This window comes from Ciconia boyciana, chromosome 3 (assembly GCF_034638445.1).
Source record: "Ciconia boyciana chromosome 3, ASM3463844v1, whole genome shotgun sequence".
NCBI classification, from domain to species: Eukaryota; Metazoa; Chordata; class Aves; order Ciconiiformes; family Ciconiidae; genus Ciconia; species Ciconia boyciana.
Window position 1 is genome coordinate 1,098,151 of NC_132936.1, and position 15,419 is coordinate 1,113,569.

Consider the following 15,419-nt stretch of genomic DNA (forward strand, 5'->3'; position numbering starts at 1 on the left):
GGTGCTTACAGGATTCATTTGAAAAAAGTATCCTAAAATTTCAGCTCCTATTGCTTTTGATGTTTACCTGAATTGTTTCAGCCTTTGACTTTGGCGTGCTAAGACAAACGAGTGCCTGAAGGAGGAGTGTTGTACATGTAAAGCTTCTAAAGCTTGTTTGATGTAGAGGGAGTAGTATACATCAGAGCCAAGGAATGTAAGCTCGTAGTTGTTTGGCCCTTAAGCTCATGGTTGTGTTGTACATGTGCTTGGAGTTAAAACACTTCAGCTGGCATGGAAGAGAATGGTCCTTTTCCTGCCACCATCTCCATTATATGCGACACTGCCTAAAAACTCCTCAGCGCCTGTTGGGAGGAGTGTAGATGCGGTTGATAGAACAGGTGAACGAGCTCTGCCACTTCCTGCCTTGTTTCCAATGATTAGCCCTCTCAGCCTCCACATTTCGTTGGAGGTTTTATTGGAGGGTTATATTGCAACTGAAAGAAGAACATGGATCTCCAGTTCTTCCTGGTGCTTGGCTCCCCCTCCTGAAACATCCAGCGTACCGTAAAGATGGTTGTCTTTCCTGTGGCCTGTACCCCAATCTTTGTATGCCCAGAGCTACAGGATACTGCTATACTTGTATCCCTGATACCTTTCATGAGTAGAAAATGCATCGCCTTCCAATAGCTGCCACTGTTCTGTTGCAGGATTGAGCTGGGCTGGATAGGTGGGTGGCTCCAGGGCTGGTTCCAGTTAGTTGATGTAGTCCCATAGCCAAGGACTTGATTTACGCAGTAACCCCGGCGCTAGCACGTTCCTGCTTATGGTCAGCTCATGCCTCTCCAGCACCGAAACTCTGTGGAGCTCAGGAAACGTGGGTTGGCCAACTCTAGCATACGTGCTTTTGCTCCTAAACAAATGACCCTCCGCATTTTTTCTGTGCTCCAACTTAGCGGTAGGGACTGACCCCTGTTGAGACTGCCTTCATCGCTGTCTTCCACCGCTCTCCTGTGTGAATGCTATTGATAATGTCATCCGAGTTAATTGGTTAGAAATTTAGTGCAAGGTCAATCCTGAATCTTTTCGCTAACCCTTTTAAATACACATCTGCTCAACAGCGTCTGGTTCGCCGTTGTTTTGAGTTGTTTCTTAATCAGTTTTTGACAAGCTTTATGTGAGAAACTGGATGAAAATCCCTGGCCTTTGGTAAACAGGTCGTCAGGCTAGCAAGTCTTACTGACCCTTTTGACCTCTACATTTTTATTTTTGGCCTCGGTGTATTTATCTGAAGAACGAGGCGAGGGGGGTTGCTTTTGCAAGGCTGTGCCAAAGAGAATAACCAAAGGAATATAGAGATGAAACTGCAGTATTCTCATGAGTGCTTAGGTTAGTTTCTAAACAGCTGAAAGTAGATGTTAGCATCTGATCAAAACCACTTGACTTGGAGTTTTGCTTTGGTCTAACCAAGTTTACATCCCGTGACGCAGACGAGCCTGTTTTGTCCGCTGCCTTGGAAACTGGTGTTCTGGTTAACTGGAAGGCAGATGCTTTTGAACAACCCCTCTTTATCCATAAATTACTCTGTGGTTTTTAAGGTCATTAGTTCACATAATTTAACTTCAGCTTGTGTTAGTTATATGCTGTGATTTACTTACTCCGCCAAAGTCCAAGTGTCAGTTCTAAGAGGAGGATCTAGAAATAGTTTTAGTTTACTTTGGGGTGGTCCAAGTTCAAAAGGTTGGGTTTTTTCCAGCTTTTTCCAGTTATTTTTTATTTAAAACAAAACGAAAACCCCTTAAATTGGTTTTGTGTACTTTTGCTGGCAAGGGGAGGAGGATCCCCTACATTTCTGTGGAGCTTTGTCCCTAGTTTATTCATAATGTTATTTGGTGATGTAAGTCTCTTTGTAAGCTGCCACCATCTCTTCCGCCCTGAATACCTTATTTCAGAACGTCTCAAGAGCCATCTAACTTTTTTTTTTTTACTTGTTTCATTGCAGACCCCTGTAAAAGAGCCCAACAGTGAAAATGTAGATATCAGCAGCGGAGGTGGGGTGACAGGCTGGAAGAGCAAGTGTTGCTGAACGTTCTCCTATATCACCAATCGCCATCCACCGCCCCTTTTTTCTCGCTGCAAAACAAACCACTCTGCCCGTTTTTAACCTTAAACCAATGTTTTGTTCCTCATCTTAACAAACTCCTGTCTCCCTTTTGTTTTTCCGTTTAGGAGAGCTTGCGTACTCTAATTTTCTAAACAACATGTATAGGAAAATCATCTCTGTGACTTTATTTTTTCATGTACCTGCTCAACTTACCACTACGTTTTGGTTGTATTATAGTCCCATTCCTCCTGACATTAAAACACATAGCAATCATATTCAACTCTATTCTGCAAATTGTATAAGAATAAAAGTTAGAATTAACAATTTATTTTGTACGACAGTGGAATTTTCTGTCATGGATAATGTGCTTGAGTCACCATATTCTCTAGATGCATCAGCAAAAGAGCCAGGAAAATACTCATTTTCGCCTTGAGTCTGTGAATGGGGTTTATTTTGTCCTGTGCCTTATGTGGAAAGGAACTTTTGTTTTCACTTTTTCTTTCTTTTCTTCTGGTGGAAGCATGTGCAGGAGACATTACCATCCATACTTGACCATTTTAAAATACTGAACTCTTTTGTGATTGCTTTCTGTAATTGTTGGTGTAATGCATCGAGGACAAAGGGTGGTGCAAAAAAAAAAAAAACAACAACAAAAAAAAAACATTTAATCTGCTGTGTCTCCTTTTTGGTGATCTAGCCATTCAGAACTGTTCTTGCTGCCATTTTTTTTTCCTCACTTGCAGCTCTTTCCTTTTGCCTGCATGCTGCTTTTATTTGCATTTCTTCATGGTGTGATGTGTTAATTAAAAGGATGGCAACGTGGTATGTTTGCCAAAAATTTAATACAAAGCACTGATTTAGCTTTCAAGGTAAAAATGTTGACGATACCTACTAATTTCCCTCTAGCCAATGTCAGTTCACTAGTATATCTTCTCTCTCCTCCTGCATAGCCGTTGGGTTTTATGATATGGAAGAGTTATTTGCATGCACTAGTTTTCTATGGAGGGTGATGTGGTTGTCTACTTTATGTGTATGAATATAACATGCAATTCCCAAACTGACAGCAGTTAACATGAACTTGTAAGTTCTCTCTTCCCCTTAGCTGCTCCAACAAGCTCTTCGGTAGCCTAGCAAAAGGCTGAGTGAAACTCGATTTAAAAAAAAAAAAAAAAGAAAAACAAGAAAGGAAAAAAAAAAAAAAGAAAAAAGTTGGCAGTTTTATTTATTACCTCCCTGAAAACTTTCCATTTTCCAGTGTTAAAAGCTGAGTCATTGGTACTTGGGTCAGTCTTCCCTCTCTCCCGTGCCGTGGGAACGCGGCGGGTGATCCCGGCAGGGCTGCTGAGCCCCCCTGGGAGTAACTTGCTTTTCCAGCTCGCCTTCTCGCCTCGCCCGCCGCATCTCCGGGCGTTGCCCCGGCCAGGCTCCGCTGTCACCGATGGTGTGGCTTCGTCCTTTCTGAAAGGAAGGGGGTTAAGGACTGCCAGTCTGACTGTGTCGACTGCTCCCGCCGAACCGGCGTTCAGTCTGCAGGAGCACTTGTGCGTTTACTTGCCTTGCATTTAAAATACCGCCTAGGAGAGCTGCTCCAGCCAAGGACAAAAAGATATTTTAAATAGACACTTGTTCCTCCCCAAGCCTCACGTTCTCCTTTAACATTGGACAGGCTCGTGCCTCGCTCTTGTCCGCTTGAGGTTTGGACCGTCTCTGGTAAATCATGAAAGTAGTAAATAACGCTGACTTAATTTTAATTAAATGACGGTGTTTGAACATTGAACTTCTAGTTTTGAACAGCTTCCCGTGTAGTAACTTGACCAAGGTGTCTCCCTTCTCCTCTGTATTTTGGCATTTTGTCTCCGTGTGTGTTAACCCTTCCCAGTCGAGTGGCTGTTGGGGTCGGGCAGGGCGCTGGGACGGGCGGATAAATCGGCACCCTTTTGTTTCTCACGTCCCGCGCCTGCCGGTCAGCGTTGTAAATAGAGTACGGCTACCTTTTGGTTAAATCTGCACTTTCTGACATTATCAAAAAGGGAAAAATGGAGAATTATTCATCAAGGTTTTTTTTGTATAATCCTTGTTTTAAACGTGAGCTTTTTATTTGCTTCCAGGGGCTTGGCTCCCTCTGTAAATCCCTCGGGATCCTCTGTAGACGCTGTGTTCATTGCAAGCCAACAGGTAGAGAACAGGCCACTCGCTGGTACTACTAGCTACCACCTCCATTTCCTCTTCTCCTTACCCAGTTAATAAACGGAAATATTTCTAGATGGTCTACTTCTGTTCATATAAAAATCATGAATTTTAACTGTGTGGCTTGGCTTTGTTTTGTGTTGTGGAGTGCAAGGCCCAGCCGAGGAGGAGTGAGCAACAAGAGTCGATGCAGATGCTAAAAGAAAAAAAAAAAGTAATAATAATCATGTTGGAGGAATTTGCAGTAACTTTATTTCTGCTGGTATCTAAACTTCCTGCTAGCTAGCAAACTAACTGCTTGTGAAACCTCTACTTGGAAGACACCCCCTCCCCAGCCCCGCGCGTGGAATAAAGCCTAAGGCCAGCCTAGAAAAGGATGCGGAAGCAGCTTTCCCCGCGCCAGCCCCGGCCGTGCCCAGCTGTGCCCGGGGGGGCTTTAGCCCACCCGGCCAGCGGAGGAAGGCTCAGCGCTACCTTTTGTCACAGCAGAAAGTGTAACTTGATTAAATTGGTCGTGATAAACTAAAACCTGAGGTTGAATCTATCCTAGGAGGGTGTTAACCGCTGTCTGTTCGGTGCTGCGGGGAGCGGTGCGGGGCAGGGGTAAAAGCGGCGCTTCGTGGACTCGGATGGTGGAAAAACAGCATCTACTTAAGGTCTAGGATTAATTCCCATGCCTACAATTTTTTACTTAATCTTTTAATATTTTTGCTACTCCACTCTGGCTTTTTATTTAAAACACATTCTTTTGTACCACTTACTGTATCAAATTGTATAAAAGATCACTGTCCCATTCTTGGTCATACCAAGAGCAAATAAAAGCTTTTATAAACTTGCATTGGTTACTTCCTCGGCCCCAGTAAATTCCCTCTCGCCAAGCCTTGGCCGGGGGGAGAGGGCCCAGCATGGGCCCGGCTTGCGGCTGCCCCTTGGCAGAGGTGGGGACGAGACCCCCCGAGCCTTCGGGCTGGAGAAGAGCTTTGGGTCTGGGCTGTAGCTGCTCTTAGGCCCGGCAGCTGCGACCGCTTGGACATACTGATAAAACCTGGGAAGCACAGGCTGATCTCTGCTTCCAAGAGGTCTGGCTGGGGGTAGAGCCGTTACTTTCTGTCTTTTCTCTAGAAAAGCTTTAAGCTTTTTCCAGGTGCTGCCCAGTGCAACGGCATGTCTGAGGCTGCCGGCATCTGCCCGTTCCGAACGCGGAGCCTCCGTGGGTGGGGTACACCCGGCTCTTGGGTGCGAATCCCCGGCTCCTCGGAGGGGACCTTTCGAAACGCGTTTAAGGAGAGCGGCTGTTGCAGCCCTTCCCTCTGCACACCTGCAGGTCCCAGTGTGGGTGCCAGTTACGGGCGGGTTTTCCAGCTCTCCAGGAGCCCCTGCCGCTGTGGCAGCAGCGGAGCTGATGTCCTTCCCCACCCACAGGATCCATTCGCGCTTGCCAGTCCCCTCTCCGCAGGCTCTGCTGCCCACGGGGAGCGGGTGCCCCCGGGGTCTCCCCCAGCCTTTGGGCACTCCCGGGTCGGGGATGTCGAGGGGCCTGTCCCCATCCATCGTGGCATGGGATGGCAGCGCGGGGACGTGCTTCTCCTCCTTCCCTCCCGCTGCCATGGTGTCAGTAACCGGGAGAGGGTGTTTTTGTGCTGCTGTGGGTAATAAAGCCGCCGCCGAGGCTGTGCGTGTGTCATGGCTGTGGCTGCAGCCCCTGGCAGCCCATGGGTCCCCCTTGCCGGGGGTCAAGGCCATGGGGAGCAGCTCAGCGATCCTGAATTCTCCACACCCCCGGGGACTCATCAGCGTTTTGCGCTGGGGAGAGAAGAGTCCATCCCTGGCCGAGTCAACGCGGTTTGGCTGCTGCTGCTGCCACGAGGAGCCGGGGCCTCGTGCACTGCGGCAGGGCCGGGGGGTCACGGCATGGCAGCTCTGCGCAGCCACCGCCATTGCCGTGGTGTTTGTGCAAGGGGATCGGGGAGAGGGGACCTTCCCCCACAGACACCATTCGGTGGCTCTCGAGGTCCTGCTTGTTGGTTTCATCCCTGTCAGCGAGTCTTGGGTCTTCCCTTGTCCTGCTGCTGCATCGTCCCTGCTCCATCCCCGTTCCTGCTCCATCCCCATCCTTGCTCTGTCCCTGTCCCTGCTCCGTCCCCGTCCCTGCTCCGTCCCCATCCCTGCTCCATCCCTGTCCCTGCTCCTTGCCCATCCCTGCTCCATCCCCATTCCCGCTCCATCCTCATCCCTGCTCCATCCCCATTCCCGCTCCATCCCCATCCTTGCTCTGTCCCCGTCCCTGCTCTATCCCCATCCCTGCTCCGTCCCTGTCCCTGCTCCATCCCCATCCCTGCTCCATCCCTGTCCCTGCTCCTTGCCCATCCCTGCTCCATCCCCATCCCTGCTGTCCCTGTCCCTGCTCCATCCCCGTCCCTACTCCATCCCCATCCCTGCTCTGTCCCCCTCCCTGCTTCTTCTGGCAAGTTTTTCGGGTGTCCCAGCAGGTTTGGGCTTTGCCCCGGAGGACCCCGCTGCTGCTCCGATGGCTCCTTCATGTCCTCCCCGCCCCAGGACCCCCCACCCCTGTGCCGAGTCAGGCCCTGGAGAAGGGGTCGGGCTCGCCGGCCCCCATCGCCGGGGGGGCCCCTGCTCCCTGTGCCGCTGCCACTCGTGCCTCGGGTCCGTGCGGCAGCGCTGGGCCCGGGGGTCCCCGCGGCGTGGGGCGGCGTCGGGGTCCTCTGCCGGTCCCCCACCCGGGGCCTCCGTACCCCCCGGCCCCGCAGCCCGCCCCACGTCTCGGCCCTTCCAGCCCTGGTGCCTCCTTGGGAAACCCCCGGCGAGGTCCCAGCGGCTCCGCGCCCCCCGCGCTGCCCCCGGGCCGGAGCCGGCAGCGGGACGGGGCGGGCTGCGGGGTCACCCCTCGCCCCCTTCCCTCGGCGGCCAAGGGAAGATGAGCCCCCCGGGAGGGACCGGGGGCGGCGGGGCCGAGCCCCAGTACACCCGGAGGGACCCGGGGCGGTAGAGGCTGAGCCCCCCGGTATCCCCGCAGAGACCCGGGGCGGTTGAGGCTGAGCCCCCGGTACCCCCGGAGAGACCCGGGGAGGTTGAGGCTGAGCCCCCGGTATCCCCGGAGAGACCCGGGGAGGTTGAGGCTGAGCCCCCGGTCCCCCCGGAGAGATCCGGGGCGGTTGAGGCTGAGCCCCCGGTACCCCCGGAGAGACCCGGGGCGGTTGAGGCTGAGCCCCCGGTACCCCCGGAGAGACCCGGGGCGGTAGAGGCTGAGCCCCCCGGTCCCCCCGGAGAGACCCGGGGCGGTTGAGGCTGAGCCCCCGGTACCCCCGGAGAGACCCGGGGCGGTTGAGGCTGAGCCCCGGTCCCCCCGGAGAGACCCGGGGCGGTTGAGGCTGAGCCCCCCGGTCCCCCCGGAGAGACCCGGGGCGGTTGAGGCTGAGCCCCCGGTACCCCCGGAGAGACCCGGGGAGGTTGAGGCTGAGCCCCCAGGTCCCCCTGGAGAGACCCGGGGCGGTTGAGGCTGAGCCCCCCGGTCCCCCCGGAGAGACCCGGGGCGGTTGAGGCTGAGCCCCCCGGTATCCCCGGAGAGACCCGGGGAGGTTGAGGCTGAGCCCCCGGTCCCCCCGGAGAGATCCGGGGCGGTTGAGGCTGAGCCCCCGGTCCCCCCGGAGAGATCCGGGGCGGTTGAGGCTGAGCCCCCGGTACCCCCGGAGAGACCCGGGGCGGTAGAGGCTGAGCCCCCGGTCCCCCCGGAGAGACCCGGGGCGGTTGAGGCTGAGCCCCCGGTCCCCCCGGCCCAGCGGCGGTTCCTCCGGACGGCGCGGGCGGAGCCGCCCCCATCCCCGGGGGCCGCGTCCCCTCCCCGGGGCACCCCCGGGAGCAGCCCCCGCCCCGGGGGTCCCCGCCAAGGGGGGGATGCCCGGCCAAGGGGGGGGGTCCCGCCGGGGGGTCCCCGCCCGCCGCCGCCGCCGCCGCGTCCCCCCGCCCCCGCCGCGGGGGGGTCCCGCCTGCCGGGGCGGGCGGGCAGGAGGGGCCGGGGGCGGGCGGGGGGCGGCTCCCGGCTGCCCGGCTCCCCGCCGCCCCCCGCCCCCGGCCCCGGCCCCGGCCCGGCGGCGGCGATGGAGCCCGGCGCGGCCGCCCCCCCCCGCGGCCCGGGGCCGGCCTGAGCCGCGATGCGATGGAGAAGCTGGCGGCGGGGCTGGCTCGGCTCCGCTGGAGCCCCGCGGCGCTGCCCCTCGACGCGATCGTCAGCCAGTGCCGGCTGCCCACCCTCGTCTGCCTGGGGCAGGGTGAGCGGCGGGGCCGGGGGAGCGAGGGGCGAAGGGCACAGGGGGAGAGGAAGGCTGGAGGGACGGGGAGGAGGAGGAGGGAGGAAGGCTGGAGGGAGCAGGAGGAGGGAGGGAGGCTGGAGCGACGGGGAGGAGGGAGGGAGGAAGGCTGGAGAGGTGAGGAGGAGGAAGGCTGGAGGGACGGAGAGGAGGGAGGCTGGAGTGATGAGGAGGAGGGAGGGAGGAAGGCTGGAGGGAGGGGTGGAGGGCGGAGGTATGGGGAGGAGGGAGGAAGGCTTGAGAGTGAGGAGGAGGGGGAAGGAGGAAGGCTGGAGGGAGGGATGGAGGGTGGAGGGATGAGGAGGGAGATAGGAAGGCTGGAGAGGTGAGGAGGAGGAGGGAGGAAGGCTAGAGGGATGGAGAGGAGGGAGAAAGGGTAGAGGGAGGAGGGAGGAAGGCTGGAGGGACAAGGAGGAAGGAGAGAGGAAGGCGGGAGGGGTGAGGAGGAGGAGGAGGAAGGAAGGCTGGGTGGGTGAGGAGGAGAAGGGAGAGAGGAAGGCTGGAGGGGTGAAGAGGAGGAGGGATGAAGGTTGGAGGGATGAGGAGGAGGAGGAGGAAGGAAGGCTGGAGGGACCAGGAGAAGGGAGGGAGGCTGGAGGCATGGGGAGGAGAGAGGGAGGAAGGCTGGCGGGCCAGGTGAGACATGACCAAGCTGCTGTCCCAGGTCCAGGGCTGCTGCTGGGCGGGCTCTTCTCCCGTGGGGCCCGGGGCTGCCCCCGCCGGGCGGGGACCGGGGCTGGGAGCCGGGGCGGGGGGACCGAGGCAGGGGGCTGCCTCGGACCGGGCCCCTGGGGCTCCCGCCCGGGGGGGTGGGGGGGTGAGTGTGGGGGTGTGGGGGTGTGGATGTGGGGGGCCCAGGGCACTGGTTGCCCTCGTCACCCTTTCCGGGTGACACGCTGGAGGTGGTGGCCGCAGGCTGGCAGGGGCTGGCAGCCGCTGTGTCCCCTCGCCGCCCCTCCCCGGGGCGCAGCCTGGCTGGGGGGGGGGTGCCCGGCTGTGACACCCACGCACAGGCTGGGTGGGGAGCAGGGGGGTGCAGGGCAGCGGGGTGCACTGCGGGGTGCACAGGCGTCAGCACGGGGTCACCCTGGAGTGGCCGTGCAGGTGGCGACCCCCTCCAGATCAGGGTCCCCCCCTCCAGATCAGGGTCCCCCTCCAGATCAGGGTCCCCCCCCTCTAGAGCAGGATCCAGCCCCTCCGGAGCAGGGTCCCGTCCCCTCCGGAGCAGGGTGGGTGCCCAGGGCCATGCCGGGGGTGGGTGCCAGGGCTGCGGGGTGCAGCGGCCGTGGGGGCCCCTGTGCCGGCCCCGTCTCAATAAACTTGTTGTTTGCGGCGGCTGCAGCTTTTCAGGGGGGGACAAAGAAATTGTTTCCTGGGCAACTGGCGGCTCTTGGCAGCGGACACCTGCTCATCCCTCCGGCTGGCTGTCCGTCCGTCCGTCCAGCTCCTGGCCGGCCACCCCCGGGTGCCCTGGGCAGGGTGGGGGGTGTCCTGGGGATGGTGACAGCCCCGTCCCCCGGCAGGCGAGTGCGTGGAGGGGGTGAGTGCCCAGGACGTGCTGCTGGTCCACTCCTGCCGGCAGTGGACGACGGTGACAGCTCACAGCCTGGAGGAGGGACACTACGTCATCGGCCCCAAAATCGACATCCCGCTCCAGTACCCAGGTGGGGTGCGAGGGGCGAGGACAAGGGTGTCAACGTCCCCCGGGGCATCAGGGCTGGGACCCCCCCCCGCTCCAGTGGCTGAACTGGGGGTGCTCCAGTATGGCCCAGTCTGGGGGAGGAGACGCTCTGGTGCAGGGGCTGCTCGCTGCCGCTCCCGCCCTGCCAGCGCCAGCCCAAAGCTGGGGTGCTGGGGGGAGGGGGGGTTGGCTGGGATGGGGTGGGGATGAGGATGGGATGCGATGCAGACAGGGATGGGATGGGGATGGGATGGGATGCAGACAGGGATGGGATGGGGGTGGGATGGGGACAGGGAAGAGATGAGGAAGAGGATGGGGACAGGGATGGGATGAGGCTGAGGATGAGGACGGGGATGGGAGAGGGATGGGGATGGGGACAGGGATGGGATGAGATGGGCTGGGATGGGGAGAGGGCTGGGGACAGGGCTGGGGACAGGGCTGGGCTGGGATGGGGATAGGGATGGGGTTGGGGCTGGCAATGCAGACGAAGGTGCTGCGATGCCGGCGGCCGCCCTAGCAAGAGCCTTAATGACCACTCTAAGTGCTCGCCATGTCGGTAATGAGTCCTGCTAATAAATAAATAATGGGAAATGGAGCGGGGGAGGGGGTTAATCGCCTGTCCCAAGGGGGGAGCTGAGGAGGGGAGGGCTGGGCAGTGTGTTAACTGGCTTTGGGGGCTCGGCTGTGCCCAAGCCATCCGGCTCAGGCACCGCGGCTCCAGCCTCGACCGACTCCTGTGTCCCCGGTGCCGTGGCCCCTGCCGGGACCCTGCCCAGCGAGGGGCAGCCGTGGCCCCAGCACCGCTCGGCACGGGGCTGGCAGCGGCGGAGCTGGCTGGCACGGGCGTGTCGGGGGATTAATATTCCCCTCAGGTCTGTCCCCGCCGAGCCGATGCCAATGGCGGCAGTTTTGCTGCCGGCCGCAGGCCTTCCCCGTCTCCCCACTCCTGCCTTCGCCTCCACTGCCAGCTCTGCTGCTGAGCCCCCCGGTCCCCTCCCCGGTGGCTCTTCTGCCCAAGGCGTGGGGCAGAGGGGGGGGTCACAGGGCCCTGGTGGGGCTGGGGCCGGCTTTTGGGGGGGCAATGGAGCTCCCTGCAATTTTGGCTGCTCCGCTGGCCCTGCTCCAGGCAGGTTCCTCCATCCACGGGGCATTTCTGCGGCTTCTTTGGGGTGTTCCCGCAGCTCCGGGGGTGCCGGAGCAGCATTGCCGAGACACCCCACGTACCAGGGGCTTTGTGCTTTGTCCCACCCGAAAGCCCTCCTTGAAGCTGCTTGTGTGGGGTATGGGTATGGGGGGGGGAATGCTCTGGTGTCCCCTTGCAGCACTTGGGCACTCTGGGTGAACCCCTCTATCCACAGAGGTGCTTCCCCAAATGTGATGGGGACCCCAGGCCAGCCTTGAAAGGGGGGGCTGCCCCCACGAAGGGCCGTGCTGGCCCCGAGGTGGGTCACAGCAGGCCCCTATGGCCAGGCCATGGAGATGGGCTCCTCTCACCGCCACGGGTCTGGCTGTCCCACGCAGGGAAGTTCAAGCTGCTGGACCAGGACCGGGACATCCGTGAGCCCGTGCAGTACTTCAATAGTGTGGAGGAGGTGGCCAGCATCTTCCCGGACCGCGTCTTTGTCATGGAGGCCATCACCTTCAGCGTGAAGGTTGGTATGGGGACAGAGGGGACAGCGGTGGAACAGCAGGCGAATGTCAGGGAGTGGCGGTGAGGCAGCAGGGGATGGTGGTGGGACAACAGGGGTTGGTGGTGGGACATGGGGGATAGTGTTGGGAATCAGGGGATGGTGGTGGGACATCAGAAGAGGACAGTGGGACATCGGGAGTTGGCGGTGGGACACCAAGAGTTGGTGGTGGGACATCAGGGGATGATGATGGGACGTCAGGGGACAGCGACAGGGCAGCGGGTCCCATGGTGGGGCTGTCCCGGGGCAGGTGGTGTCGGGGGAGTTCAGCGAGGACAGCGAGGTGTACAACTTCACGCTGCACGCGGGGGACGAGCTGACGCTGATGGGCCAAGCGGAGATCCTCTGTGCCAAGACGGTGAAGGAGAAGTCGCGCTTCAACACCATCCTGCGGAAGCTGGGCAAGGCGGCGCCGGCGGTGGGGGCCAGGCAGGTGAAGGGCAAGATGCCCTGCCTGATCTGCATGAACCACCGCACCAACGAGAGCCTCAGCCTGCCCTTCCAGTGCAAGGGCCGCTTCAGCACCCGCAGCCCCCTCGAGCTGCGGCTGCAGGAGGGCGAGCACACCATCCGCAGCATCATCGAGAAGGTGCGGCTGCCCGTCAATGTGGCCGTGCCCAGCCGCCCCGCGCGCAACCCCTACGACCTGCACGCCATCCGCGAGGGCCACTGCTACAAGCTGGTCAGCATCATCTCCAAGACGGTGGTGTTGTGCTGCATTCTCCGCCGGGACGAGCTGGTCCCCTTCCACTTCCTCCTGCTGACCGACATGCCCCGTTTCCAGCTGCCCGAGGGGCTGCTCGCCGGGGACCCCCAGCTGGAGAAGCTGCTGCGGGACAGCGCCGCGTACTGCCACGACCGCTTCAACCCCGACGAGTACTCGCGGGCCGTGCGGGAGGCCAAACCTGACTTTTCGGAGGAGTGTGCCAGCCCCCGGCGCCTGCGGCTCTGCCTGCCCGCCTGCGCCCGTGAGGAGCTCAGCCAGCCCCTCCAGCGCCTCTCCCTCTGCGCCTGCAGCACGGGGGTCCCCCGGGAGACTGCCGCCCGCTGCCAGGGACCGCGGGGTGTCGGGGCGGGCACCCCACGCCTGCCGCTGCCTGACTTCCCTGACTCCGACCGGGAGTACATGACGCCCGACTGGGCCGAGCCTGAGTTCAGGACTCAGGAGCCGCTGGAGATCCCCTACGAGGAGCTCTGGAGCAACCCCAGCCCGGAGGGCTGCTGCGAGCCCGGCAGCGGTGCCGGCCGGCCGGACATCGTCTCCTTCGGGGCCGTCACCTCGCTGGGCTCCCCACACCGCCCTGGCGTGCCTGGGGACGAGCCCCGTGGGGACACCCCACCCCCTGTGCCACCCAAGTCGGAGGCGGTAAGAGCCGCGGTCCTGTCCCCAGGGATGGGGAATGACACCCCTGGGGTCCCGCCTGCCGCCAGCCACCCCGGCCAGGGGCGATGCACCGGGATGGCCGGCGGTGAGCCCTGGCACGGCCCCGCTGGCAGCCCTGTGCCGTGGGCAGGGGGTGCACAGCTCAGGGCGGTGCTGGCAGCCCCACGGCACGGCCAACCTGACCCCCCCCGGTGCTGCGGGGCTCTGGGCTGGCAGCCCCTGTCCCCTGGCTCTGGGGTCCCTCCCCAGCTCTGTTCGGTCACCCAAACCCTCTGGGCTCCCCAGCACCAGGGGGTACCCAAATCCTCAGGGCACCCTTGTATCATGGGGTACCCAGTTCCCCAGGGCTCCCTGCACCACGGGGTACCCAAATCTGTTTGGTTTCCTAGCACCATTTGGGGGGTACCCAAATCCTCTGGGCTCCCCTGCACCGTGGCTTTCGGAGTCCTTAGGAGCTCCCCTTCACCATGAGGTACCCACATTTTTGGGATCCCTGCACCATGGGGTACCCGGTTCCCTGGGGCTCCCCCAGCCCATTGGTGGCTTGACCGGGGCGCTGGCTGCCCCCGAGCCCCCCATCGTCCCCTCCAGCTGCGGGGTCCTGGGGGCAGATCCCCCGGCACTGGCGACCGGGGGCCTGACAGCGCTCGCCCCCTTCCAGGTGAAGGAGGAGTGCCGGCTGCTGAACGCACCCCCAGTGCCGCCCCGGGGCAGCCGCCCCCCGCTGCCCTGCAGCCCCCCGGCACCCCTGCGCTGCCCGAAGCTGGCACCCGCTCCCTCGCCCAGCCCCAGCCTCTCCTACTACTCCTCGGGGCTCCACGATGGGTGAGTGGCTGCGGCACAGCCGGGGACATCGGGATGCTGTGGTTGGGATGGGGTGGCGACGGGATGGCCCCGCAGCGTGGGGCTGGGGGGGGGAACGCAGCCCCGGGGTGACGGCGATGCTCCCCTTCCTTCGGCAGGTCGGTCCCGCGGAGCGGCAGCGGCTCGCCCTCGCCTGACGCCTACTCCCTGTACTGCTACCCCTGCACGTGGGGCGACTGCAAAGCCGGGGAGGCCCCCGGGCGCCCACTGCCCCCCGCCACCCAGCCCACCCTCACCTCCTGGTCGGACCCCTGGGCGTACGCCGAGGCAGGCCCCGGGGCGGGCAGCGGCTGCTCGACCCCGCTGCCGGGGGCCGAGCCCCCCATGAAGCCCTACCGCAGCTGCCCCCGCCTCAAGCCCCCACACCCCCAAAAACGCTTCGCCCCCTTTGGGGCACTCAACCCCTTCGCTGGCCCGGCCGAGTGGCCGGAGAGCCCGGAGTGGTCCAAGCTGCCTTCGGCCCCGGCCGCCCCCTCCTCCTCCTCCTCGCCGGAGCCCTTCGCCCCCGTCGAGGAGCTGGCACCCCCCCCTCGCCCACCCAAGGGCTTCGAGGGGGACAGCATCGTCATCCGCGGGGCGGCCCCGCTCTCGCCCGCCGTCCTGCGCGGGGCCGAGGGCGGCGTCACCCGCGTCTACCTGGCGCAGGGCGTCATCGAGGTGCCACCGGCAGCGCGGGGCGATGGGGGGGCCCCGCCAGCCGCCCCCCGTCCCAGCGGGGACGGCTCGCCTTGGCTGCCCCCCGCCGACCTCTCGGCCCTCTCGCTGGAGGAGGTCTCCAAGTGCCTGCGCTTCATCGGCCTCTCCGAGGACGTGGTCAGCTTCTTCGCCCGCGAGCGCATCGACGGCAGCATCTTCGTGCAGCTCAGCGAGGAGATCCTGGCCGACGACTTCCGCCTCACCAAGCTCCAGGTGAAGAAGATCATGCAGTTCATCAAGGGCTGGCGCCCCAAGATCTAGCCACATGCTGGGGACCCCTGGACCACGGGGGTCCCCCAGCCACCTGGACCACAGCTCTGCCGTTCTCTCCTGTTCCCGTCCCCTGCCCTGCTCCGGGACACCCCGACGTGGCAGTGCCTCTGCCCCACCGGCTGCGGGGCTTCCTCCTCCCTGGCAGCTCAGCCCTATTGCCCAGCCCTCCCCTCCTTTCCGTTTTAACACTGGACGGTAATTTTGGCCCAAAGGGGCTGGAAAATACTGGAGTTTGCGC

The 15,419-nt window shown here is 61.5% G+C and overlaps 2 protein-coding genes across 3 annotated transcripts in view; both read left to right on the forward strand.

Moving 5' to 3' along the window:
- Positions 1-5,106, forward strand: part of RAB10 (RAB10, member RAS oncogene family) — a 53,182-nt gene extending 48,076 nt beyond the window's left edge. For both annotated transcript variants that reach the window (XM_072858139.1, XM_072858138.1), the window contains one exon: positions 1,982-5,106. In XM_072858139.1, coding sequence (XP_072714240.1) covers positions 1,982-2,065 — 84 coding nt within the window. In that variant the 3' untranslated portion in view covers positions 2,066-5,106. The remainder of the gene's footprint in view (positions 1-1,981) is intronic.
- Positions 5,107-8,427: 3,321 nt separating this feature from the next.
- GAREM2 (GRB2 associated regulator of MAPK1 subtype 2) lies at positions 8,428-15,384 on the forward strand. The gene is made up of 6 exons (XM_072858140.1): positions 8,428-8,556; positions 10,119-10,259; positions 11,798-11,928; positions 12,215-13,330; positions 14,010-14,173; positions 14,311-15,384. Exons 1-6 carry the CDS (start codon positions 8,445-8,447, stop codon positions 15,167-15,169), a joined length of 2,523 nt encoding a protein of 840 aa, XP_072714241.1. The 5' UTR covers positions 8,428-8,444; the 3' UTR covers positions 15,170-15,384.
- The last annotated feature ends 35 nt before the right edge of the window (positions 15,385-15,419 follow it).